Source organism: Rhodamnia argentea, chromosome 11 (assembly GCF_020921035.1).
Source record: "Rhodamnia argentea isolate NSW1041297 chromosome 11, ASM2092103v1, whole genome shotgun sequence".
In the NCBI taxonomy this organism is placed as follows: Eukaryota; Viridiplantae; Streptophyta; class Magnoliopsida; order Myrtales; family Myrtaceae; genus Rhodamnia; species Rhodamnia argentea.
This window is the reverse complement of record NC_063160.1, coordinates 15,703,078-15,729,366: the sequence shown is the minus strand read 5'-3', so window position 1 is coordinate 15,729,366 and position 26,289 is coordinate 15,703,078. Positions and strand designations below refer to the sequence as shown.

The following is a 26,289-nucleotide window of genomic DNA, read 5'->3' as shown; positions in this document are numbered from 1 at the left end:
CAAGTAGGTGTTTGGCTTTAGCTCCACGTGCAGATGGTCTCATTTTGTGACACACAGCTACGAGTATATATGTTATCATCCGCATGTTGGATGCCCTCATCTTCTGCGATATTTTTTACAAAAAATTGAAATCTAAGAAATTTAGACCCAAATTTATGAAAATGAGGTCAAACTAGTATTAGTATAATCTAAGCTTCTTATATTTTTAGGGATTTTCTAAATTTTTTGTGATTTTTTAAAAAATTTCCAATTTTTTTAGAAATTTTTTTATTTTATTTTATTTTTATTAGGTTGAGAGAAAAGTGACGAGTGAACTGAAAGAAGAAAGTGAGAGATGTGAACCTTCATTCTGTTTTGTAATTCTCAAAAGTAATTCTTTTTTTGAGAATTAACTTTTTTTGTTTTGGATTTTGCTCTAAAATTAATTTTTGAAAATAGAATTAGAATCAAAATTATTTAATTCTCATCTTTTTTTTATTTCAAAAAACAGAATAAGGGAATCAGAATGATTTTCGTGCAACTCCTAACAAACGCAATTTCCGTCCTCGTACGGAGACTTCATTCGATCTTCTTCACTTCGCCGAAGAACCTGTGGCCCAAAAACGGGACAGAGCGACTGCACAGCCGCCCCCTCCCTGCCGCCAATGGCAGCTCGACAACGCAACCCCCCAGTGTCAGCCCTACAAAGAGGAACCCCCAAACCTAATCTGAGAATCTCACCCACCCAAAAACCCTATTTTGATTTCTTTCTTCTTTTACCCACCCCCCAGACAAAACAAGCTGCTACTGTTTCTGCAAATTACAACACGAGCTTGCGCATCAGTAAAGGCGAAAGAAGAGGGGCCTCCCCTTTGTTCTTATGAAACTCCACTTGCACATAAATAGAAAGATACCAATTAAAAGAGCCTATCGGTATCAGTACACTTCCTCCTCCCTCTCCCTCTCCCTCGCTCTCTTCGATGACATGGGGCTAAAAGAATTTAGGGTTTCTTGAGTTCTTGCTCTCTCTCTCCCTATAACTCTCTCTCTCTCTCTGTGGAGATTTTTCATTGCAGCTTTTTTGGTTTTTTGTTTTTTCTCTTCTTCTGCTGCTGTTGTTCTTGTTGTTTGGTCGTAGCGAGAAAAGAAAGATAGAGAGATGGGGAGAGGGAGGGTTCAGCTGAAGAGGATCGAGAACAATATCAGCAGGCAAGTGACTTTCTCCAAGCGACGGACTGGGTTGCTCAAGAAAGCCAACGAGATCTCCGTCCTGTGCGACGCCGACGTCGCCCTCATCGTCTTCTCCACCAAAGGGAAGCTCTTCGAGTTCTCCAGTGACTCTTGGTTTGTTCTTGATCCGTTTCTCTCTTGTTCTTCTGGGATTTTTTTTTTTTTCCTGCGCTTTTTCTCTCTTTGGAGGGGCGTCGCGCCAATGCTTTTGATATCACAAAACGCTTGCCTCCCCCCTCCCCTCGCTTCGCTCGCAAAGGGGCAACGAAATGAGAAAGAAAAACAGCATTTTGATTGGGTTCGTCGCAGTCTGCAGAATATAGTCCAGCCAAAATACCATCATACACTTAGTGACGGAATTTAACACAGTCGTTCATAGTTTTTCATGGATTCCGAAATTCTGAAGAAGTATTGCTGTTCATCTTTTGTTTGTTTTCTTTAGGTTTTCGTCACAAGCTTTGACCAAGCTTTTTTTTTTCCTTCGATCCCCTTCTTCCAAGTAGATTTTCATATGAAGAACGGTACCCTGAAAAAAACAATCTCAAGTGGATAATTGCAGCCCTTACTCAAATTTTACTTGGCTGTCAAATCATCCGTGGTCAGCCATTTTCACGGGACTTTGCTTGTCCGACGCCAGTACCATTTGTGTTGCCTACCCATTTCAAATTTATTTAATCAGAAGGACTCTTTAGCTGCGCACATCCGGCTTGAAAATAATCATGATGTTGTCGTTCTGTTAACGAAACTGTCGAGATTAAAATTAGCTTTGCAAGCAAAACCTCTTCCTCATTTTGCCAGAAAAAAAAAAAAAAAAGTTCGTGGATTCACGAATCATATTTCTCAAACTAAATCGCATGGTGTGAATGGTGTCGGTAATCGAATTTATTTCAAGGTTTCCAGAAAAGCTTTTCCCTATAGACACATACACATGTATTTTTGTATGGATGAAGCTTCATCAACGATTTTTCTTTTGTGGGTCGAAGCGCATTTTTTTTTTTTTAAGAGTAATGACACCTAGTACTATTTTTAGCAAAACCTGTGCTTCATTCATTCGGCGAGTTCAGTTCCCTAGGCAATTAAGATCCAAAAACCATCGAGATCTATTGAGAATCTTCTTCTAGATCTATCATCCTATGACTGATCGAAATGCCTCAAAAGATGGACGAACACTTCTTGCTATTTTCTGGGGGAATAAAAGATAATCTCCATATTCTTCTTCTTCTTCTTCTTCTTCTTCTTTATTTATACCGAGCCTCTTGCTTGAGATTGAATGTTAACAGGGACTAAAAATAAGGAGATTACTTGAAAAAAGAAAAAATAACACAGAAATAGGTGCATTTCTCCACATTTAAAAAAAAAAAAATAGCAGGTCCTTTTTGTGGAAAATTGATTAATCGTTTGATGAAGACTACAAATTCTATGGCAATGTTTCTGGGTGTTAACTCCAAAATCGTTCTTTTTTTAGTACTTGGCAAATACATGATTATGCTCTCATTAGGCATGCATGCGCAGCCTAGAGTCTAATCACTCCCCCAGCCTCACCTGATCTAGCTGCACTACGGAGATAAGTTTAGTTTAATAAATTGACCTAAAGTAAATTTTTTTTTTTTTTTTGCATATCAAAGTAGCTATATCTTCAGCTTTCAAAAACATAACTTGAAGAAGTTACTGCGCTTCTCTTCCTTCCAACTGATGTAGAATTGATATCCTTCCTTCACATGTGAGGAAAACTGTAGTTTCAAAATATTCTACAGATGTGGAAGTCTATACAGGTGCTAATTTTCGAACATATGTATGCACTCGTGTGGAAAAAAATGCGATCATTGCTGAGTAGCAGCCTGTTTTGCCCCACATTACCTGTGATACGTGAACTTATTGGGCCTCTGTTAAGACCTACAATATGATTGACATCATTTAAGCTCAGGCACAATCATCAGTGCTTCTCAATTTGCGAAATACCATTGATGAATCTTGCAGCATGGAAAGCATCTTGGAGAGGTACGAGAGATACACATATGCGGAGCGACAGATAGTGGCCACTGATTCCCATCAAGCGCAGGTAACTTTCGTGCCAAAAAATTGGCCAGAAAAGTTTCAGATTTATATTTCTCCAAGATTTTACATTGGGAATTTAGCTTTATCCTTACTGAATTCTTTTCGGTTAGCATGTTGTCGCTGTACATTGGGTTAGGAAAGCGAGTAGTAGTAGGAAGATTCGAAATAAATATTTCACGTCGTTGTCTCTTTGAGTTTAAGCTTTTAGAGGAAAGTCAAGAAAATCTATCTTCAGATGATTAATTATGTAAAATCTGCATTTTACTCAACTTTAAATTCTGATTATACTGCTGTCCGACTTAGTCTGTGTGTTCATGCGTGTGCGCCATTTTACTTTGGGAAGGAAGAGGCTTTTCTGAAGTTTCTTTTAAAAAAATTATATTTTTAATTGTTTAAAATTTCCTTTATGTAAAGTTAATAAAATCAATTGTCTGATAATGTTTAAGAAAAATTCTATGGCAATGAATATACGTAGTGTGCTTTTAGAAAGATTGAAGTGTTCAATCTCAAACCATCTTAATTAAGTACAACTGAAATTTAAAGCTAAACCCACACTTAATGTCTCTTATGTAAATCTTTGTTGGTAGACTCCCCAATAATCATTATAGCTTGTCAGTCCTAAAAAGGAAAAATCAAAAGGAAAAGTGAAGGGTCGTTGGGTTGAACGTAACCATTAATGCCTCTGATCTCATTTTCAGGAAAAGTAGTCTATTCCGAATGACTTCTACGTTTAACTTTTGCTTTTTTACTTGTTTGGACCTCTGAAAAGTCAAAGATAATTATTCTACTCTCCCATCAACATTCAAAATATTTTCTCAAATCCCAAAAAAATTGTGAAAAAAGTTATGTAAGTCTACTTCTTAATATAAGATCATTTTCAAAGGTTTCAAGCATTTTAACAAACAGTCAATGACATACGTCGAAAGATTTGATAAAAGTAAAAACTGAAAAATTGAAAGTGAAAAGCTTAAATAAGATTTTTTTCCCATTTTAACATATTGAAGAAATGTTATGAGTAAAAATCAAAAGTACCTGATAAGTGCTGACAAGCAAGCCCAAATTAGTTGGAACTTGCTATGTTCCCTCGGTTTCCATTTGTATAATCACAAATTCAAACAAGAAAATTAGAAAATTGTGAACCATTCATAGCTACTTACCTACTCTAGAATTGAAATGAGAAGAAAGGTGAAATTCGATGAATAAGCACGGTGCCCTCATCGGTTTTTTTCACAATATGCATAGAATTACGACAAATTTAAAATCGTGAGACATACACAAGTTGATAAAGGAATCCAAACTTAAATAGAAATGTTAAAATGAAAATGAAAGCCTAACACTATACGAGAAGAACCGAATGGACCAATCATCGTATAAAAAGGCAATGCTAGGGTTATTGCTACAACCCTATTTACCTAAAAGTGTGGTAAAGCATTGTGATTATATGGATAGTGTACAGAATGACTTGAACTATATGGACAGTGGATGACCATTAGAACTATCTTTGGCAGATATGTTGACGTGGCATCCATATAAAGGACAGAAATCGAGCACGTCATTATATGATCGCTAGTTGAATCTCAATTTTTTCCTAACTATAATGTCACTTCTCATTATGCATACATGTTAGTTGATGCATAGCCACCCACTAGAAAGAGATCAAGAGTTCTTATCCGACGTTTGTGATATCTTTTTGTAATTATACATTTGTGATAATCTAATATCTTTTCTTTCCCTCGCGTGCAAGCGACAAATACTATTGTTACAAGGAAAACAAAAAACCACGAAAAGGAATTTTTGCCATGTTGATGTATGTTGGTGCATGACTTTAGTAATTCAATTTCACAGAGAACTATGAACGGTTCGTGTGTGTCTGGTCGTAGGTGAGGCGATGTAGGAATGACAGATTGGTCTCCCACGACAATGTTTGACTCAGCGCCGTTTGGTTCTCGGTTTGTGTATAGTGATGCACGGCTTTTATTACCAAATTTATATTTATGGAAAGATGTTTGTCTTTGATGCTTTCTTGGAGATCCCAATGTTGGATCATTCGTTGATCTGTACATGGTTTACAAGTAGTACGAAGAATACAAGGACCGGTTTCCTGAATACAATAGCAAGATGTCCATGCGTTACACGGGTCAAAGACTATAGTTGTTATGTTATTCTTAATGTTGGTGTCGACATGAATTGTGCACGAATAATACGCAAGAGGTTATAACATAATGGATCTTCACATTGATCAAATTTCCCATTGGAGATTACACAGAGTATTATTTAAAGTGAATCCGAACGGCATCATGTTGGTATATCTTTATTGAATTTCAATACAATTAGAAGCAACATTATTAGAACGGTAAATAATATGAATTAGTAAGAACTTGAAAGCATAAAATGAGAATCGTAAATCCCTTCAGCTTTTATCTATTTTTATAGATATTACAAAATAAAATGGATCTATATAAACATAAATAGTATATGAAAAGGAATTAGAGATGCAGAATTAGAGACTAAACTAACATTTGCTATGGATTAAGTATTCGATAAAATATGCCCAGCATAACATTTTAAACATTTATTTTTCTCCTTAATTTTTATTTTTCATTTATTAAAGTAGGGAAGCCTCATATTTAGAAAAATTCAGCCTCTTGCATAAGTTTTAATTTTTTTTTCTTATAATTATATATAGACTTTACACAAGTAAACCTCTCGCTCATAAACAATGTCGGCATAATAATCATAATAGTATCTAGATACACATAAAGAACATATATGCATGAGAATTAGAGATTTACTAAAACGACCATCAAAAGCAAATTGCTCGCTAATGCTCACGCGTGAACATGCCACATACCTCAACCTTGCGTGAGTGTGTGTATGTGAATCGATATGATAAATTTTGAATGATTTTATATTTGGTCCGATGATCAATTGCAGCCCGTTTCTTAACTAATCTATGAGTCAGTGGAGCATTTCATGAACTCGAGATTTCTCTATTCAAAGGGGGTTTTCTCATCATAAAACAAAATACTTGTATTCTTAGCATTACTCTGATTGTACTGTTTTTCAGATAATCCTCATTTTTTTCTGTTTAGGGAAGTTGGTCGCTTGAATATCCCAAGCTCGCGGCTAGGATCGAAGTCTTGCAGAGGAACATAAGGTAACGTCTTCTGTTAGGCACGTAAATACAAGTGTTATTGCTTCATGCAAGTCATATTACATAGCACGCAAGTTGTATATGTGTCGCTAGCAAACTTGCATGTCCTAAATAATAATCTAGCATCATGAGGAATACTAGGTTTGCATCCGGTTTATGAATAGCATTGAGCATTTTTGAGTTGGTTGATGAAATGATACTACAATTTTGAAACTTGGGTTTTAAGAAAGAGAGTGTACCACCAGGACCGGTCGAAAAGACTATTGGATGAACGAGTTATCATCCATGGTGTCTATCTCACGTGAAAATATCACGCAGACCATGTATTTGAGCAGAATCTCATGTGGGTCGCACTGCTTCTCGAGATGTGATTGATATAATCGTTCAGCCTAAACCTACACATTAACTCTTTGACTAGCCGTGCCAGACACCTGATTGCCATTAGATTTGTGAGTCCTACATGACTCGTGCCTCGCGAATCGTATGACCAAGCTCCTGGTGCAGCCTTTGTCTGAGATAATCTCAATTTTGCATATTGCTTGACATAACTGGTCGATGGCAATTTAGCTTCTACGCATAGTGATGACGGGAAACAAAGACCTAAACATGGTTTTGATCAGTGCAGAAACTTGACTGGAGAAGAGCTTGATCCCTTAAGTCTAAGAGAGCTGCAGTATTTGGAGCAGCAGCTTGATACAGCTCTTAAGCGCATCAGGACCAGAAAGGTTAGGCCTTTACAAGTTGCGTCTTTCTTCTGGTTGAAGTTCTTATGCAAATGAGAATCCCTTTCCTTCTTTTTGACTCTTTCTTCTTTCTTTTATCTTATGCAGAACCAGCTCATGCACGAGTCGATTTCTCAGCTGCAAAAGAAGGTAAGAGCTCGGGCTTCGCGAGCGTCTGAATGCAATTTCATATGGTCGCGTAGGGGCAGATCATTGTCGTTGTTGGTTCGTTTTGGATCGAATGCTGATTGGTGATTGCCTGGACTGTGTGTGGTTATACCTTTTATCATCCCAGCTTACTTACTTTAAATGGTAAAACTTGTAATTGCATTGAACTAACAAGAACACCTCAATAATTTCAGCTAAGACTTACTTATAAACTGTCGCATTATACTTTACAAGTCCAGTTTTGAATCGGGTTTTTTTCAATCCTAACATTACTCCACCAAAAGGTTGGATCATTTTTGTGGTTAATGCGCAAATTTGAGTTGCTGTGGGTCATATATATTGGCGAGCACGACAAAGTCGATACATAGGTTTGTCCGTGCAGGACATCATTTTCACAATAGCGTACAGTAGGAGTTGACAAACTGAGGAATTGGATCCAATTTGCAGTAATATAAACCGTGTACCTTTCTGTATGTATGATGTAACAGGAGAAAGCCCTGCAAGAGCAGAACAACATGCTCTCTAAGAAGGTGATTATGCACTCAAATTTCATTGAATTGTCCTCTTAAATTTCTAATACTTTCAATCAGAAATTATTGGATAGTGACGTTCTTTTTCGTTTCCCTTTTTGGGATACTGGGGAAAAAGCAGATCAAAGAAAATGAGAAGATAATGACAGAGAGTGGGCAATGGGAGCAGCAAACCCTAGCACCGACCACATTCTCCTTCATGCTACAACCCACTGTGCCCCTTCCTTCCCTCACCATTGGGTATACTCTCTCTCTCTCTCTCTCTCTCTACACATTATTTTTGCATAGGTACAGTTCTAACATCTCATAAAAGAAAAAAGTGAATGTTCATATATCAATATTTAAAGGTGAAAATGTGTTTCTTGATGAACTTGCCTTACTACGTACTAGTGGCGCGAATATAAAGAAAACCGTGGGTTTGGCGGAAATCTATGGATTGTCTGCAGGTTAATAGTCTAGAAATTAAGACCATTCCGTAGTTTGGAGGAAAGTTATGTTTGCAGGCATTCAATCGATAGATGGAAAGTTAAGTTTGCAGGCATTCAATTGATAGATGGCTCTAAAACTTCGATAGTCCATACCTTTTGTGGACATTAGCTTTTATGTTGCATGTTATTTGGTTAGCCTGATTAGCTAGAAGTATTCCCATTTCATCCGAGATAGCTGATGCTTGTCTCCACTCTAGAAAACCCTAGGGCTAGGCTTTGTCCCTATACACTTCTAAGATTACAGGAAGCCGAATTAGCAGTTCCTTGATGAGTACAAGGTCACATGGTTTCTCCACTCTCAGTGCATAAATTCTCCTTAATCGGTTCTAGTAATCGTGTGGAGTCTGGACATGAGTTATGACAACTTAACATCATCATCTTATATGAAAACCAATAAATGAACCGATGGTGACAAACCCCGACGTTCACAAGTTAATTGACCATATTGATGCAGCAACACGTTTCAGACAAGGCAGGTACTTGGAGGAGCGGAACAAGAGGAAAGTTCTCAAGCCCGACCGTCCAACACGCTCATGCCGCTTTGGATGATGCGCCGGTCCAACGAATAGAGATAGAGACCGACAACATTCTCCTCGACAGCAGCTTTTGATTACAGCCAAAAAGCCTTTTTCACTTCACTACAAGGTTATGTTACGGCGCGAGTTTTAGCTCGCTGCTTCCTATATATGACCCTCAATAATCGGTGTAAAGTATCAGAACCACTCCTTCATTATAAGAAAGCAATTGGGTATCCAATCCAATTCCTCTTTATATCTCCGACGCCACGAGATGTGCACTGCACTTTGATAGCTTTCACGCAAAGATTAGTAGTTTCACAGAAGCCGCAGACGAATTTGGACCCAGTTGAGATAAGCAAGTATGATTTATATGCATCCTGCAAGAGGAGGAAGGGATAAAGAGTGATTTCAGACACTCGTTCTGTATCTTGATAATTCTAGCATGTCTTGTTTTTCGATCCCCGTGTTGATAAAATAGAGTAATCCATTCAAATGCAACATGCGAAATCACATCACATTTCTCTACTGAACCTGTACATTTTACCCAGATATACTTAAACCCTACCACTTATATTGTCCCTGACGTTCCTTCTCAAGACTGTTTTTAGCCAAGCATTGTAAACCATTTCCAGAGAAAGCCTAATATTCGCATCCATTTCCAGAGAAAGCCTTCGCATGAAGCAGCCCGACCAAACCCTCCCCGCATATTCATGTTAATCCTTCCTGACCACCGCCATAAGTAATCAAAAGTAACAAGCACCAAAGGCATCAAAGGCCGAGTTGAGTTGACACGCACATAGTCGAGAGTTAAAGCATGTTGAATACTGTCAGCAATCACGTATACACTTTGGCTAATCTATGCTTATCTGCCGGTCGATAGTCACAACCAGACCCGGTAAGCAAAATGTCAGGTAATTAGTACTGATCAGTTGCCAATGAGAAATAACCTAGATGCGCTAGTTGGACTTTGTGGTTTCTTTTTTATTACTAGTAATACCCCTGCCTAGTTGACCAGCAGGGTTGAAAATCGCCAAACGATTTTATGGATGGTGAAGTGAACAGAGGTATCAATAATATCCGTTCTTCCCAGCAGTGGGCTCTCCATCTTCAATCCCGTGATTCCGACCATCAAGTAAGTCCTCCCTGTATAAACAAGAGTGACATGGATGGTTACTCCTGAAAAGTGCGGGGAGAGAGAGAGAGAGAGAGGGGATCCAAAGTCCAGGCTCTTATCAGAATAAACTATTCCTGAGCACCAGTACTATAAACAAGATGACAGGTGCTCAGGTCACAACAGAGTACACTTTTGCTCTCCTACATTTTCACTAAACCCAAAGTAATTCAACCGAACTTTTGGATATGGATACTCTTCCAGACTCATAAGCAATTAACCCAATGTGTAATTCATCACATAGGCCTTAGAAACATTGATAACACAAAAATATTGAGTTTTCATTTAGTACGTTTTAACTGGTAGAATACCAAAATATGCCACTTAACCATAGAAAAGAGCTAATAATGTAACTTTGCGGAACTGAAAAAGAGGGGAGGAACAGGAAAAAAAACATTAACTACCTCAGTCTCTCACATAGGCGTGCTAATGCATCTGATCCAGTTCTGGATGCAACATCCTCGATTTGAGAAGCATTCAATAACGTAACAGTGTCTGCAAGCCTAAACTCACAGAGTTCCTTCAGGGAACAGGCATCAGTCAAAACAGCTGAATGACCACCACCAGCTGCGAGTTTACGCACTTCCCCCACACACCTGTATTAGACAAACCTCATTAGGAGAGGAGAATGCATGATCTGGCATTTAATACTTAACAATTAACTAAACTGCTTCATACCAATCAACTGGAGATGGATACCAAGCATAGGTAGATTTCTCATTAGCTGCTTGACCATAATTGTTATAACCCCAACCATGTATCCTTCCATCTCTAGTTGATATGAGCGTGTGGGAATGTCCACATGCAACAAGTCGAACACCATTTGGAACAACTAAAACAGGGATATTTCGAAAAAATGTTTCAGAATCATTAGGAATACACGAGAAGAACCCAGTCTGGGGACCCAGGCCCAGTTGCCCTGCTTGACCACCTCCCCAAGCATAAAGGGCTCCCTCGAGAGTCAAAGCGCATGTGTGTACACCACCACATGCAACATCCTTTATGTGTATCCCATCAAGGGCAACAACTCTCCTCGGCAACAACTCCTTATCCCCAAACTGAAGGGAGCAATGCCCCAGCTGACCCATGCTTCCCAGGCCCCAAGTGTAGCTGCAAAGTCCCAAAGTTATCATCATGGGTCTAATGACTCGAAAAAGTAAGACAAAAGGCAAGTGGATAAGAGTAGACACAAGATTCCCAAAGATTAGATGTGAAAAAGGACAAAGTTCTTTCACTCGCAGCACATAGACACTCTTAGAGCAAAAACTCAAGTGCTTTCTAGTTATTCCAACAGCTCATCCGCAATTGCGTTAATCCTCAAAATGGGAAATGTCTGTTAAATTAACATATGCAATCCATTGTACAAACAAATAGATAGTTCCTTTTAGTAGTGGCTAAAATCTAAATTATATCTTCCCATAGATCGACTGAGAATCATACTCAGCAGAGATGATATCAAATAACAGATCTTTTATGTCACTGTTTTCAGTTCTATAATGACTCTTAGCAGGAATCTTCTACTAAAACAAACTACTGAAGGAACAGATATCAACAGCAGCAATGAAGTTCTCTCTGGAATCCATGGCCAATATACAGTGTATCCACTGAGAAAAGGAATCCAAAATTATAAGTTCTTCTATCACTTTACTAGAACGCAGCCTTAACAAGAAAGTAATCGTCATTTACTGTTAGGATAAGGAAAAACGCAACAACAAATTAAAAAAAAAACATATATATATACATATATATTAAAATCGAGTAATTCTCGTTTTGAATAATGGCACTAGTGTAAGAAACTTGCGCATAAGTCGCATCTGCTTTCTGGGATCCCGTCTCCCTCAGATGTGAGATTCCCATGAGAAGATTTTCCTCCAACTTTCAGAAAAGTTGTGGCATGCGGATAACCACAATCTCAATCTTAAAAGAAGAGCCTATCTCCATCTAAGAACACTTACACCTCGCCTTTATCTGATATAGCAGCCGAGTGGTCCTCTCCACATGACACATGGGTAATCTTCACAAGCTCGGGGGCTTCATCAAGAAACTTGGCATAAGCATTTATTACCCGAGCCCCCTGAAGTCCCTCAGAAGTAATACCTCTGCCAAGCTGACCATACTCATTGTAGCCTGATTTTACAAGAACATTGATTAATTGTTATTACCATAGGCAGGAAAAGCGGAGTAAGCTCACATATTCTCCACCTCCATCAGCTAGTACTTGGAAATGTAAATGAAGAACCATTCGCACTAACACCGGTATCAGGACTTTGACTTGCAAGTTACAAGTCAATAGTTTCTGAAGGAAGGAATGACTTGCAAGGATAATTACCCCAAGCTTGCAGAAGACCTTCTTCTGATAAAGCCACCACATGAACAGCCCCACAGCTTACTTGACAAATTATCTGTGGGGAATGGAGCTCACGATTAAGACAGATTTTCATGCTAGTAAAATATGCAGTAAAACCTAAAATCAAGAACCGTAAAGGTAAACAAGTACAGGAAAAATCACTCAGAAATGTCAACACAGCAAGGCTCCTTTTGACACCCTTAAGGCCAACAATGGAGCGCCTTATACAGCCTAAAATTGTCCATCAGCAGAGAATCAGACAGGGCAAGGCATTATGTCAAGCCTGATATCTCCAACTCCTGAATTCACCGACAGTTTCACGAATATTCAAGGATGTTACAATAGCCCCATGTAATGATTCAGCCTCTAAATTCAAAAATATATAGCAATTCAGGCAAGTACCGACTACCAAGGCAAAAACTTAGCAAGCAGAATGACCAAATCAATCTCCCTGAGCACTTTGAAGAAGGATAAAGGACATTCACGTCCATTAATCAAGAAGAGGGTATAACAGAAAAACACTTTCTTCGCAACCACTTTTCACTTCAATAACTGCCAGAAACAGCAAGAATAAAAGGTTCAACAGAAGTTCTAAGGCATTCATATCAAACCACATCAAAATGATCTGTGTCCAGAAAAGCCCAACTGCCAATTAAATTGGTCTCACAGAATAACAGTTGACATGGCTAAGTAGAGTAACAAACATCACGAAACTTAAGAAAGTATGATCTCTTAAATGCCAATTGTCATGAAATTTAAATCAAGTCTCAAAGCAAAAACTATTACTTCATCACTCGCTACAACCATCTCACAGTAACTTGCTCCTGAAAGAAGATACGACTGATTCTTGTGCAAAAGCAATAAATTTTCTTGCCCTACTGACAATTACATTTAACGATGATATGTGCAGCAATTTGCCAGTTAAAAGCACAGAGTTTCCCTGTTTGCTCAAATACAACAGGCAACAGAAACTTGATTAATGTGGGGAACGCGGTCACTGACTATGACAAGACATCAATGGGGAGAGACTCAAGAAAGCAAAATTTACCAACATCGTTGCATAATGTGGTTCTGTGAAGCAGATATAACTACTATTTAAGCATGATATATCCTCTCATCAACGTACCCAAAAAAGACATTATGGTGAAACATATAAACTTCATCCACTGCCTTGACAGAAAATAACAACTTTGATTCAACAGCTTCTCCACCTCTCCTTCTTGAGGAGAGCTTGTGACATTTTCAAGCTAAAGCACAACATAAGGTGCTTTAAAAAGTGAATTTTTGTGCTATGTCATCAACTTAAAGTCCTTCCTGCTTAGACGAATGCAGTCTAGCCATTCATCGTACAAGAGTCGACAAATCTAACTTTAAGTAAAGACTAAGCCATAAAAAGATGGTGGCAACCACAGCTAGGTCTGTGATTCCCACCATGTAATCTGCACTTGGATGAATGTCAAGTACATACCGTATTTGGAGTAAAAGCCCCCCAAAACAGACGCGGAAAATCTGATCCCTGGTATGAACAAAATAGATTACTTATAACAGCCATTGAGTGTCCTGAAGTTGGATCCTAGATTTCCCATAAGTACAGAAAGAAAGACCTGATTCTGGCCCCAAATCCAAAGTCTGCTTGTCGATACACTTCCATCATTATCACAAGGCTCTGCAATAGCAACAGTACAATGTGCTCCACATGACACGGACTTCACGAATTCCGTCTCTAATTGCTTGACCTTCTTGGGGAATTTTCTCCCTTCCTCTGTTCCATCTCCCAGCTGCCCAAAGTCATTAGCCCCTGACAGCATATTCACATGGAAGGCTGTATTGTTAACACTGTAAACACATGGTTGGCAGATGTATAGATACAATGATCAGTGAATACTACACTGGCATACAATCATGATCCCCCAGGCACCTCAGAATGTAAATAAGAGAGTACCCACTTACATTCAGGAAAAAATTATATAATTATTAGCTTTACCCACCGCCAAACATGAATTTGTAATAAGGAGATTATGAAACCACATGAGGACCAACACAGACCTCTTTAAAAATCAAGATAGAAGCCCATTTTAGTTGCTTATGTCTCCCGGAAATGAGAGACGGAGAAAATGCCAAAATTATGTACGTAAATGGCCTCCGTCTACATGGGTTACTTTGAGTGGTTTAGAATTCAGTTATATACCACAATCTAAGTAGTAAACCTATTATCTACGGCTACACATCAAAATTAAGACGAACTTATAACGCCTTATGAGTCAATCCTTCAAACTTAATAGGTAAATCTATCATCAAACTCATGTCTTCTAGGTCGTAAAATATATATATATATATATAGCCAACTTCAGGACAAGAAATAGTTTGTTGTTGTTCTGCTGTTGCTTCGTTCCTTTCTAATTTAGTCGCCGCCCATCAAACTAATATGCAGATTTGACAGTACACAAAAAGGGATGCGTCAAATGAAGAGAGAGAGTAACCCCAAGTAAAAAGAGACCCGTCTGAGGCGACGGCAGCGGTATGCTCGCGGCCGCAAGCAATGTCCAACCACCGCGAGTTGGCCCCAGCCGGGCACCCGAAAAGCTCGGGGGGGAGCTGCTTCGGGATCCTCAGCTGACGCTCTCTGCCCTTCCTGCCCGTCTGCCCGCATTGATTGTAACCCCACACGTACACCGCGCTCTTCGTTGGGAAGCTCACGGCCCGGGTATCCCCAAGGACGTCGTCGATGTCCATATATTCCTCTACCTACACATAACACCGCACGATCACAGAACCCACGAATCAGCACGCGATCGACACAGACGTTCAGCCCGGAGGACCCATGGAAAGACACCTGACGAATATAACGAATCCATTTCGGTTCTTCGGAAAACCGTGAAAACGAACGACGAGCTTCTTTCGAAGCCGAAACGCATGCAGCTAATTTCGACCGAAATCGCGAAATTGAAAACGGGCATTACTCGTGATCTATCGATTACTTCGGTAAGAACAGAAAGAAAGGAGAGGAAATGGTAAGAGTCCAGTACCTGGATCAGGAGAGAGAATCGGGAGGAGGAGGAGAAGAAGAAATAAAAATGGAAGAAAATGAGCTGAAGTGAGGACAAGACAACGTTGATGTTCCCACGTTTAAGGAAGTTGGCGTTGGGCGGAAATTGATTGTTCCATGGCCCATGGATACTTCCAGAAGCTCGGCCCAAACCGAACTGGAGTGACTGGTTTGACGATCAAGATATGAGGGCGATCAACCGGGCCGGTTCAATCCTGAAATCGGCCCGAACCCGCCTTATCCAGCCGATTCAAAGAAGCTAAGATCCTATTTGACAACGACACTGATTCAAAAAAGTAATTCGAATTAGAATTATATTTTTTTTATTATGTTCTCTTGATGATTTTTAGAGAATCAAAATGTGCCTTGTAACTGCACAAAACTTCCGTTCTGGAATAGAAACGCATTTGGTAATTGCATAAAATTTATGTTACCGAGAACAATCGGATGACGAGAATTCTTTTTTTAAAATTCTTCATCTTTTTTTAAAAAAATTAAACTTTTTAAATTTTAAAAAAATTAATTTCCCCCATTTTTTATTTTTTTAAAATTTTTAGTTTCCCCTCTTTTTTTAAATTTTTAACGTTTTTTGGTTAAATTTTAAAGCTTATCTTTAAATTTTGTTTTAAAAAAAATATTTTTTAGTAAATTTCCAAATCTAATTTTAATTTTTTTTTAAGTTTAGAAGTCCACGTCGAAGCCCATGTGGACCTAATCCTTTTAAAAGAAATAAAATTTTGTTCTTTTTTGTGATTCTCAAAAGTAATTCTTTTTTCCAGAATTAACTTTTTCTTTATTCTTGTTTTTGCTCCAAAACTGTTCTCATGAATATAATCATAATCATTTATGTTACCAAACATGTTTATCATCATTTTTTATTCTGAGGAACAGAATTAGAGAGTCAAAATTATTGCTAAACAGACCCTAAAAATCAAAACTAGTCCGATTCCTAGTTCTATAAACAAAGAACCGGACATAGGTGATTTGATTCCCACTTAGACACTTGAATCGGTTGTTATAATCGAAATTTTGGATTTGGAATGGAATCACTCTTGAACTGATTTCCCTTTTATCCTAACTACTTTGTTTTATTCCTTCTTGTAAGCAAGACATATTTATTTTGAGATTGGATAAGTTTGACATATTAGTTTCAAATAGTACGCATAAATATTATATATACAATAAAGCAAAATGAAAAAGGGGAAAAAATGCCCCAGCTAGTTCTCGGTTTTAAACTTAGGAACCCACCCGAATAGGGTATACCATATATGAGACCAATCGGATTGGAACCGTTCACCTATAAAGTAGCCTAATATCCTGGAAAACTCTAACTTTAACTCTTGTCTCATAAAAAAAGTCCGACTTTAGATCCATTCTCAATTGTACCCTTATTTTTTTTATCCCATAAAAAATCATCGACTTTAGCCCATGTCTCAATTCTATCCTAAACCTTTCTGTCTTATGAAAAACACATAACTTTAGGTCTTATCCAAATTTTACTCTCTAGTTTCAAATTTTCCCCAACTAACCCTCGTCCAAAATTTATCGTCGAAGATTGAGAAATGAAAAATTCCAAAGCACGAATTATTTGAGCATCCCAAGCGCGATTTGTCCGACCGCTAGAGATGGAACATTCCCAAGCACGAGAGATCAAAAACCGAACGTAAAGTCACTAACCAATAAGGGCGATTTGATGGAGGGTGAATGGAGGCATATTTAGAAACGAAGTAAAAGTTGATGATCTTTTACGAGACAAAAAGATTTACAGAAAAATTGAAATTCAATCTAAAGTATGAGATAAAAAAAATTAGGATAGAATTAATATTGGACCTAAATTAAGGTTTTTCAAGAGACAAAAAAGCTTAGGGTAGAATCCGGACTAAATCTAAAGTTAGTCCAAAGTTGAGGGTTTTTTCGGATTGGACTATACAATTATTATTTTTTTTTTTTGGTCAGAAGCACCGTACTAAATTTGGAGGCTTTTTATGAGACAAAATGAGACAAGAGTTAAATTTAAAGATTTTTTTTAGGTATTACGTCCCGATGAAAAGTAAATGAAAAAATATTTGTAGCCACTTTGGGGTGACGTCAGCGGTGACGCTTTGGTCCGGCGAGCGAATCTGCCTAACCGAATTACAAGGATAAACTGATTATCACAAGAGACAAAAATGGAAAAATAAAAATAAAAAATTTACGCGATCGCTCCTGAATTTCTATTTTACAGAAATAATAAATCTCATAAAATCCTTTTTAACAATTTAATAATCTACTGTTTTCTTTTCTTTCTTTCTTTTTTTTTTGTTGGTTCCTGTTTGGCCTTGGCCATTCGGGGCGGTCGGTGACGCCGTGACGGACTCATGAGGACGTTAAACTGTCCAAGTCCACAGTCGCGCTGGGTCTCCCTCCTCAGAGCAGCTCCCGATCATTCTCCCAGTTTTCAGGTGGACCCTCTTCCTTCGTCCCCTTCTCTTTGCTCCCCTCTGCTTTGTCCGCGCAAATTCATTCTGTTGAATCGTCCTTTCTGCGATCGCCCCTGGAAAAGGCTCGATCTTTCCTTCCGTTGATTGGGTTAGTGAGGTTCTGTTGCTTCAAATCTTTTTTGTGGGTATCTTTGTTTTTCCTTGGTGGTTGAACATGAAATCTGCTCTGCGACTCTATGAGTTCTGGTTGTTGAACATGGCGTTGGTCTTGATTGCGGATAGAAGAGGTGGGAAGGAGAATTTTGTCTTGGTTGCGTTGAGGAGGAGTTGCGGAGTTCCTTCATTCCCTTTGAACTCACAGTCTGTGGTGTCGGGAGAATTAGTCAGGAAGCTTGATTTTGATCGTGTTTCGTCTGTGGGGTGGGGGGGGGGGGGTCTCAATAAACATTCGGGCCGCGATGTATCTTCGGGAGGGCAGCTGTTGGGTGGTTAACATCTTTGATTTCTGCTGAATAAGGGAGTCCACCCCTGAAATGTGGACTCTCCTCTGGCCAACTTCCTTTTTTCTCCCCCATTTCGGGTCGACAATCATCGGGTAGATAATGTGTACCAAAGTCGTTTTTCCAGGTTAGATAACGGTTGTTCATTTTTCTTAGTCGGGTAATTGGTTTCTCGGATAGATGTAGCCTGTGCATCAGGAAAACAGTGAGGCCGGGGCTACGAAGATGGTTTGTGAAATTAGTTAGCTGAATGATGTGGAATACGAAGATGGTCGTTCTAGTTTGGATTAACTAAGGAACCCAATATTTTTGTTCTGCTCTTCAAATGCTTACTTGCAATGGCTAGAATATTTATCAAGAACGACTGCCAATATTTGAGCAGGAGTAGAAACAACTTCTTCGTGATTGGAGTGAAATTGAGTGGTACCCTGATTACAGATTTATATGTCATCTCCTCGCGTTGGAATTATTTGTGTTTTCATCTGCTTGATAATTTTGAAGCGGTTGTCTCACAATAAAGAGTCTAGTACCAATGCTATCCTGGACAGATAGGAATCTGACTCATCTATGTTATCCAGAATATCTGCCGATCAGTGAAGATTATGGCTGAGTCAGCTGGTAACGATGCTGGGAAGAAGCTTATTCGAATTGACATCAGTTCAGATACTGTTTGCCCGTGGTGCTGCATAGGCAAAAAGAATTTGGACAAGGCAATAGCCACCGCAAAGAATCGGTTTGATTTTGAGGTTCTCTCTCTCTCTCTCTCTGCGTGTGGCACATATTTGCACATGCACATGTGTGCCTTTTTACCACGGTGAATATCCATTCTCACTGAGGTCTCATTGGGCCTGCAGATCAAATGGCATCCATTTTTTCTGAATCCATCTGCCCCAAAAGAAGGTGTCAACAAAAAAGAGTATTACCTGAAAAAGTTTGGATCTCATTCAGAAAGCATGGAAGCTCGTATGCGCGAGGTTCTGCCTGTCTTTTTTCAAACATCGTAAATTTGTTACCTGTGCAATTATTGATTTTATATCTTGCACATTTTGCAGCTTTTTAGAGGTATTGGATTGGAATACAACATGTCTGGTCTCACGTAAGATGCTCATAATATCATGCATACATTGGATGTTTAAATTTCCGAAGCAAGAGGTTGTGCTGGGAATATTAAGAACATATATAATATATGAACAGGGGAAATACTGTGGATAGCCACAGGCTTGTATACTATGCTGGGACACAGGGGCTCGAGAAGCAACATAAACTTGTGGAGGAGCTATTCATTGGCTACTTCACCCAGGGACGATATATTGGTGACAGGTGAGTTCACTTGCTGTACTTGCGTTGAGCTACATGTGGTTATATGTGTCCATGCACGCATCGAAGTGGATTGCTGAGCTTTGTAACATCCCTTATCACTTCATCACCATGCACATTCTTTTCCCCTCTAATTTTTCCTTCAGAATTTGCTTTATTCCATTGGGAATAGTGCTTTTTAATCTAAAGTCCTGTACGGCCATAGTGTCAAACATGCATCATGACCCTTGGCTTCACTTTGTCTGAATAGTTTAAGCCTCTTCCCAAGGAAAAACAGAGTTTGGTTTAGCTGATACTACTGCCCAATTTGTCTGGAAGAAATTTATAAGATTTCCCCGAATCATTATGTTTGTTCTTGTTAGTGTTTGAATGTGGGATTAAGACACACGGATATCATTGCTGGGTGTGTTGGTTATACTTGATAAAGGCTATTAGGCTGGAAAAGAGGGGCCATTCTTTGCTACTTTTAGCGTAACATCCTCATATTGTGAGAAAACGTCAAATAAAAGAAATAAAAAAGAGGATGACCAATTTCATTGTATGCTCTTGATTTTTAATTTGAATCATAAGGAGACCATTTTCCAGACTATACTCTTATCCCTAGGGAAATTTGGTTAAGCTATACTTAACATGAAGCTAGAAATGAAGCTTTTTTAAGCATTCTTTTGATGAAACTTGCTTGTCTTCATTTTAATTTTAATGCAAACTCAAACTTAACACTTTGTATAATCTGGATTCAGAGAATTCCTTGTGGAAGCTGCTGCCAAGGCTGAAGTAGATGGGGCAACCGAGTTTCTAGATAATCCAAAAAATGGACTGCAAGAGGTTTCTCTCTCTCTCTCTCTCATTGTTGCTTCACATTAAAACCTAGAGATCAGGAGAGAATGCGTGACTAATTGTGTAGAATATGTTGAAGGAGCTTTTCAGACATAAAGAAATTTAATTTCTCTAAGCTGACTCAGGATAGTATTATCTCCATGGATTTTTGAATGATCCTTCACTAATGTTGAAGTGTGCTGCAGTTAAACTCTTTAGTTTTGGCAGCTTCCAGATGTTTGCCACTGATTGTAAGAATCTCACGAACCTTTTAATTATTTTCTTTTTCTCCATCAAGGTAAATGAGGAGCTCGAACAGTACTCATCGAACATTTCAGGGGTTCCTTATTATGTGGTAAATGATGCTCTCTCTCTCTCTCTCTCTCTCTTACTTTGCCTTAATTTTTTGGATGACATAGAGACACCTTTTCTGAGATCATTTTTTCCAACAGATAAATGGGAAGTACAGATTGAGCGGCGGCCAGCCCCCTGAGGCGTTCCTGCAGGCCTTTGAGGTTGTCGCTGGCGGAAAAGAGACGAAATGAAAATGTCATGCTTGTGTTTACTCGTTTAAAAAAACAATGGTTGTGTTATCTTTTTTACTATAAATAATATATACGAACAATGAGTGAATAAAATTCTTATGGTTCATGGAAATTTTGCTGGCTCTGGTTTTGCCCTGTTTTTACCATGCCTACCAACACCTTGTTTCAACAGATAAACGTCCATTTGTGATGTGCTCTATGGATATGCGAAATCGCTTGTCTCACACATGTGATGATTGATATACTCACGTTTGGATTACCTGATCTCGTGCTCTCGCGCCCTCTTTTCGAGGGGACAGAAAGTGTCGTCGGCTTTACTTGGCCATGAAAAACTTCCGCACTTTTGAGTGAGAATCCACAGGTATTTCAAGATGCTGTTCGCTATACTTCGACTTAACTACAGAAGCAAAGTCATGCGCTCAGACCAACATTAAGCATTTCATTTAAAATCTCACTCGAGAAGCCTAGCCAACACCAAAGAAACAAGATGCGCAGTCTTGCGCATTGTTCTACCAAGGGCAAAGTTCAAGTATCAGCAAATTCAGAGAAGAGAACCCGACAGACGCGTCACTCGTCAGCGCCATAATGCGAAGGCAAGACAGAGTGCCGTTTGGTTGGCCACTTAGCCCTTTCTTCTATATGTGGTGTTTTTAACTAAACCCAAAAATCGAGAGGCAATGAGCAGACAAATCCATTTCCCAATATGCACTTGAGCTTTTGCTCGTATTTACAGTTGCAGCTTCAAGCAGCACAGCCAAGTTTAAACGAAGTATAAAGATAAATTAGGAGAAATATTTATAATGGATCTTTGAAGAGAATGAGAAATGGGAATATGCACAAAGACTTCTTTACATTTCATCAAGTGTATTAACAGGATTCTTTTTCTCTTCCCCATGCCGACAGTATCCTCAACATGAGCATTCGCCGAAGATCAAGTCTCATCGAACACCATCACCTGTCAACAGAAAAAGGTCCAATTAAGCACACAACTAGGCAAAGAAAACAGTTGAAATACCAGAAGAACATCTTGACTTTTCTCAACTGCCATACAAAATGGCACTGCCCCTTAATCAACATGGAAGACATATAGCTATCCCATAACTCGTGAACAGGAAAAATCATAAGAAACCACAACTATCAGTTGGTGAGAGGCTGCCAAAATGTTTGCAGCATGCTTAACTGCAGAAGCTCATGAGGCTAGAAATATACTAGTATTTTCTGCAGTCTTTTTAGGTCATCGTTCGATGATCTTTCTTTTTTATGACGACTATCCAGCATGGCAAAATCCCCAAAAAAAGGAAAGCCTCCAATTATAAAGCAATAAGCTGCAAGCATACCAGCCTATCCTGTATATCATAGGACTTGTACAGGAATTAGTAAGAAGGGTATAACCATTCAATACTTATTCATCCCAGCAATTAACTACTAGTTACATGAACCAACAGGTGTATTTGAAAACCCAATAGCATATCTTCTTCTGTAAAAAGCTCTTAACCTGTCCTTAAAATGATTACAACCCAATGTGCATAAAGTAGAGGGATGAACAATCCCAATTCCTACCCCAAAAAAGAGATTCCCCGAGAAAGTTCCCAGTCTGTGAGCTCAGATAACATCTAAGAATTGTGGTCTGTGCCACGGTGAAGCAATCATTGGAGCACAAAAGTTACAACATATATACGTACATATACACATATACATACATTTGCTGTCCGAATCTAGTAAAAGAATTACCTTGCCACATACAGGGCAGCTGTCACTTCTCTCCTTCCACTCATATATGCAACCAAGATGGAAATGGTGAGAGCATTTTGTCATTATTCTTGGATTCTCAGGCGTATATTCTGCATGGAGAAAGCAGTAAAAATTGACAAAATTCATCAAGAACATCAACAATTTATTAACCACAACATCGATGTGTCAAAACTATAAACCAAATACAGATACTGAACAAGCCAACTTGCACGTAATATTTCTGCTGCCACTGTCTGAGGCAATCATCACACCCAAATGAAGTTCACAAAAGTACTTCCCTAGTTCCCACAAAAGCTTGTCGTCATTCTTTTTCAGATGAAAGTTTTCCTTTTCAAAATTTTCTCTAAAGAATCTGTGTCTTTGCCAGCACATTCCCAGGTTAAAGGAAAAGCACAGAAGCATATAATGGCAACGTAATTTCTTTCAGAAAAAAATATCAAGTTCACCAGTAGATGAATCTCTAAATAGTTTGCATGAAACTCAACTACATCTAGGCACGAAAGTGAACAAGTTGAACAGGGCTAAGACTCTCTCGTCCGTCTTCTCAAACTTACTCAGCACTTCACATTATTCAGTATTAGCTTAGCCCGCTAATAATTGTCAGCTCGATAAGCAAGCAACAAGCAAACAATCTTCTAATATAAAAAGTTTTACCTTCAAGACATGTTGGACAAACATCTTCCTCTTCTGATGTCATATAAGTATGCCCAATATCAGCATTTGCTTTTGCCGAGGAAAGTCTGAGTGATGTCTTATAAGGTTGCTCTTTAAAACCTTTTTCATGTGCGTAGTTAGTCCATTTGCCTTCTGAGCAAATATTATCCGATTCCCCATCCGTGTCACTTCTAAGAGGTTCTGATTCCTCATCGGCATGACTTGAACCCTTCTCATGCCTTGAAACCAGTCCCTCCCTCTGCATGCGTAAAAGTCTTGGCTCTATATCATAGGGCAAAGGCCTTGGAGGAGAGTGGTACATGTCAGAGAAATAATTGTCAGGTGACGCTGTAGAAGTCATTGTGGATGCTTCCTGAATGGAAGAAGGGATGGCATGAATCTCTCTTCGGAATAGCATTGCGTACTGCACAGCATGACGATGGAGTGTCAAAATAGATGATCAAAATGCGAAATGCAGTTAAAATATCCTCTTCGAGGTAATTATTTTTAGTATTAATTGATGTTCTCATCAAGGTTCAGCACAAGATGTCGGCTTGAAGCTCAAGTATGCACAACTCTATTAGATAAGGAGACCTAGCTCAACACAAATCTCAAGAACACCATCTACCTAAAGGAGGGAACCTGGTATTGACCATAGAGCAATATTTCTTCGCAGTAACCAAATAGCTGTTGTCATGGTTACATTGACCCATTAATTGTTTCTCGTGTTTCTCACACTGTCTTCTCATCTTGTCCTCCGACCAGACTGATGTGCTCTCTCTCTCTCTCTCTCTCTCTCTCACGCACGCACTCACCATGTGTCCGGTATCATGCAGCAATAAAGCCCTCTTAACCATATACCACGACTGTTTCGAGTATCTCGTTACCATATGCTTATTCCCAGTACAGTAAATGATGAATATTAGATTAAGTAGACAGTAGAAACCATAAAATCCCAATGGGCAATAACAGAGAATCCAAGTTCTTTTCCACTATCACTTTTCCTCCCCTTGTTGTCATTTGAATCATGCTTTCCAATCTGACTAACGCCACAGAAAACAGTGAACCACCAACATCATTGGAATAAAATTTTGAGCCCTGGTCAATCTCCAATTGTAGAGGTGCACTTCGATAAGGCAACATAAGAGCATGGGCATGAATGCAGGCAGATTTTAAGATTTTAACTGGACATGTATATTTCAGTTCTCAATAAAAGGCTTTTTCTTGGTAATTAATCAGCAACAATTGAAAACCAGTTCTATCACTGTCTTTTGTGGTTCTCATCATCCAAAGAAAATATGCTCACTGGTGAGGCATTCAAAGAGTAAGTGTGAACTGCAACATACCATGTACACAAAATTATCAACCACACAATTAAAGCAAATGCAATTCCTATATGCAGAACTGTTCCGGAGAACATCTTCAAAGTCTCCAGCTCGCAAGCAGCAACAGACTGACCCCATTGTGTCAGATTCAATCCACAAACTGATCTTCTGTAGAGAGTCTTGATATTATTGATGAGAATCACATATGACAAGTGCTTTCAATAAAAAAGAAGCCTTGGAGGAGAACAAACGAGCTGACAGAAGGCGAATGAGAGAGGACACTGAGCTCACAAAAGTCGAGCCACCTCTGAGAAACAGTACCCTCCCTCAACCAATCAAAAGCTCTCATATGCTTTCGCTAAATGAATGAAAGATTAAATCCACTATATGCTTGAACCTGCATAAAATAAGTCATAGTGAATCAGACCATCAAGTTGATGACAAATAGTCTCCTAATTTTCAGAAAAGGTCGATGAGATCAAATAGAAGGGAGAAAAAAAACTCACATTTGACATGCCCATGAAATAAAATATAAAGAAAGACATCAATCCTCGCACCCTTATTCAAACAAGTCAATAATCAGACACAAAGCCATCAGACAAGAGCAGTTTCTCTGGCAATATAGGTGCAATTATTCAGACTTCGCCGAAAACAAAGAGGGTTCTCGAGATCGACCACCATAACGATTCGAAGGCAATGATGCTTTACAAAAACACGCGATCTTGTCACGACACGGCGTGCTTTCGTGGACATTAAGCAAACTCGCTCTCCTTGCTTCAACAAACGCCATCGGAAAAAGATTCATCAACAAAACGTCTTAAACCCACATTTTTTTTTTAAGAAAGAAAAGCGGCATCCATACCAAAACAAAGCATAAAGGCAAGCACGACACACGACCAAGCTCGTCGGACCAAGAAACAATCATGCACGCAGTCATAAGCAATCCCAGACGATGATCCCCGAAAGAGGCAAAAAAAAAAAAAAAAGACGACATATTGACCTAAAAAGCGAATGACCCAGAAGAGGCGGTGAAGTTCTGGACACGTTTCGATCGTTCAGGTACTCGATGCCCATAGAAACGAAGAGAAGGAAAGGGAGAGGAAGTGAATAGACGAGGAAAGCGATGAAAACCAGAGAGAAAAGTACCTGGAGGGAGCTTTGAAGAGTAGCGAGAGGGACAGAGAGACAGGAACAGAGACAGGGAATAATAGAAACTCCGAAAATCGAGGCTAATATCAGAATTTAAGATTGAGGTTAGATGCTTCGGAAATCAGAATGAATCAATCCTTCAAGGAGATGTCTGCGTTTCCTTATCCCTCTTTTTTTTTTTTTTTGGGTTTCGAAACGAGAGTTCCCTTTGTTCATCTTTCTGGCGAGAAAACAGCTATGAGACGCTTTTAATTAATCAAGAGGTGAGTGAATTAAAAGTCCTAAAAACTTAAGTATACTCGAGTGCTAAATTTTTACAAAATGCAATTAAATCCTAAAAATTATTATGAAAGTGCATTTGAATCCTATAATTTAGGATTTAATTACATTTTTTTGAAAGTTT

The 26,289-nt window shown here is 38.8% G+C and overlaps 4 protein-coding genes and 1 long non-coding RNA gene across 13 annotated transcripts; 2 read left to right on the top strand and 3 right to left on the bottom strand.

Moving 5' to 3' along the window:
* Window positions 1-840: 840 nt before the first annotated feature.
* Window positions 841-9,095, top strand: LOC115753407 (truncated transcription factor CAULIFLOWER A-like). Its single transcript, XM_030692008.2, has 8 exons — window positions 841-1,323; window positions 3,187-3,268; window positions 6,357-6,421; window positions 7,044-7,143; window positions 7,249-7,290; window positions 7,797-7,838; window positions 7,960-8,078; window positions 8,781-9,095. The coding sequence occupies exons 1-8, from the start codon at window positions 1,139-1,141 to the stop codon at window positions 8,893-8,895; spliced, it is 750 nt and encodes a 249-aa protein (XP_030547868.1). The 5' UTR covers window positions 841-1,138; the 3' UTR covers window positions 8,896-9,095.
* LOC125312879 lies at window positions 7,189-7,651 on the bottom strand. The gene is made up of 2 exons (XR_007196941.1): window positions 7,535-7,651; window positions 7,189-7,420 (listed from the first exon to the last, which is right to left on the bottom strand). It is a non-coding gene; the product is annotated as an uncharacterized LOC125312879 (long non-coding RNA).
* Window positions 9,096-9,647: 552 nt separating the features above from the next.
* Window positions 9,648-15,441, bottom strand: LOC115753405 (ultraviolet-B receptor UVR8). Of its 2 annotated transcripts, XM_030692006.2 has the most exons (9): window positions 15,389-15,441; window positions 14,843-15,107; window positions 13,967-14,160; window positions 13,831-13,878; window positions 12,345-12,417; window positions 11,971-12,142; window positions 10,694-11,125; window positions 10,420-10,611; window positions 9,648-9,987 (listed from the first exon to the last, which is right to left on the bottom strand). In XM_030692006.2, exons 2-9 carry the CDS (start codon window positions 15,093-15,095, stop codon window positions 9,912-9,914), a joined length of 1,440 nt encoding a protein of 479 aa, XP_030547866.1. In that variant the 5' UTR covers window positions 15,096-15,107; window positions 15,389-15,441; the 3' UTR covers window positions 9,648-9,911. The 2 variants fall into 2 exon arrangements, with proteins under 2 accessions (XP_030547866.1, XP_048128631.1); XM_048272674.1 differs by lacking the exon at window positions 15,389-15,441 and having other exon boundaries at window positions 9,976-10,105; window positions 14,843-15,129.
* A 2,291-nt stretch (window positions 15,442-17,732) lies between these two features.
* On the top strand, window positions 17,733-21,118 carry LOC115753440 (uncharacterized protein YwbO). 2 transcript variants are annotated; one of them, XM_030692044.2, is made up of 8 exons: window positions 17,733-17,849; window positions 18,907-19,074; window positions 19,183-19,302; window positions 19,381-19,424; window positions 19,523-19,648; window positions 20,386-20,470; window positions 20,760-20,816; window positions 20,914-21,118. In XM_030692044.2, the coding sequence occupies exons 1-8, from the start codon at window positions 17,766-17,768 to the stop codon at window positions 21,004-21,006; spliced, it is 777 nt and encodes a 258-aa protein (XP_030547904.1). In that variant the 5' UTR covers window positions 17,733-17,765; the 3' UTR covers window positions 21,007-21,118. The 2 variants fall into 2 exon arrangements, with proteins under 2 accessions (XP_030547904.1, XP_048128641.1); XM_048272684.1 differs by having other exon boundaries at window positions 17,814-17,947; window positions 18,905-19,074.
* Window positions 21,119-21,684: 566 nt separating this feature from the next.
* Window positions 21,685-26,066, bottom strand: LOC115753442 (E3 ubiquitin-protein ligase At3g02290-like). 7 transcript variants are annotated; one of them, XM_048272692.1, is made up of 6 exons: window positions 25,600-26,066; window positions 25,416-25,511; window positions 24,759-25,134; window positions 23,413-23,785; window positions 22,738-22,847; window positions 21,685-21,961 (listed from the first exon to the last, which is right to left on the bottom strand). In XM_048272692.1, the coding sequence occupies exons 3-6, from the start codon at window positions 24,873-24,875 to the stop codon at window positions 21,938-21,940; spliced, it is 624 nt and encodes a 207-aa protein (XP_048128649.1). In that variant the 5' UTR covers window positions 24,876-25,134; window positions 25,416-25,511; window positions 25,600-26,066; the 3' UTR covers window positions 21,685-21,937. The 7 variants fall into 7 exon arrangements, with proteins under 7 accessions (XP_048128649.1, XP_048128644.1, XP_048128645.1 ...); XM_048272687.1 differs by having other exon boundaries at window positions 23,413-23,836; window positions 25,600-26,062; XM_048272688.1 differs by having other exon boundaries at window positions 23,413-23,836; window positions 25,738-26,062.
* Between the last annotated feature and the right edge of the window lie 223 nt (window positions 26,067-26,289).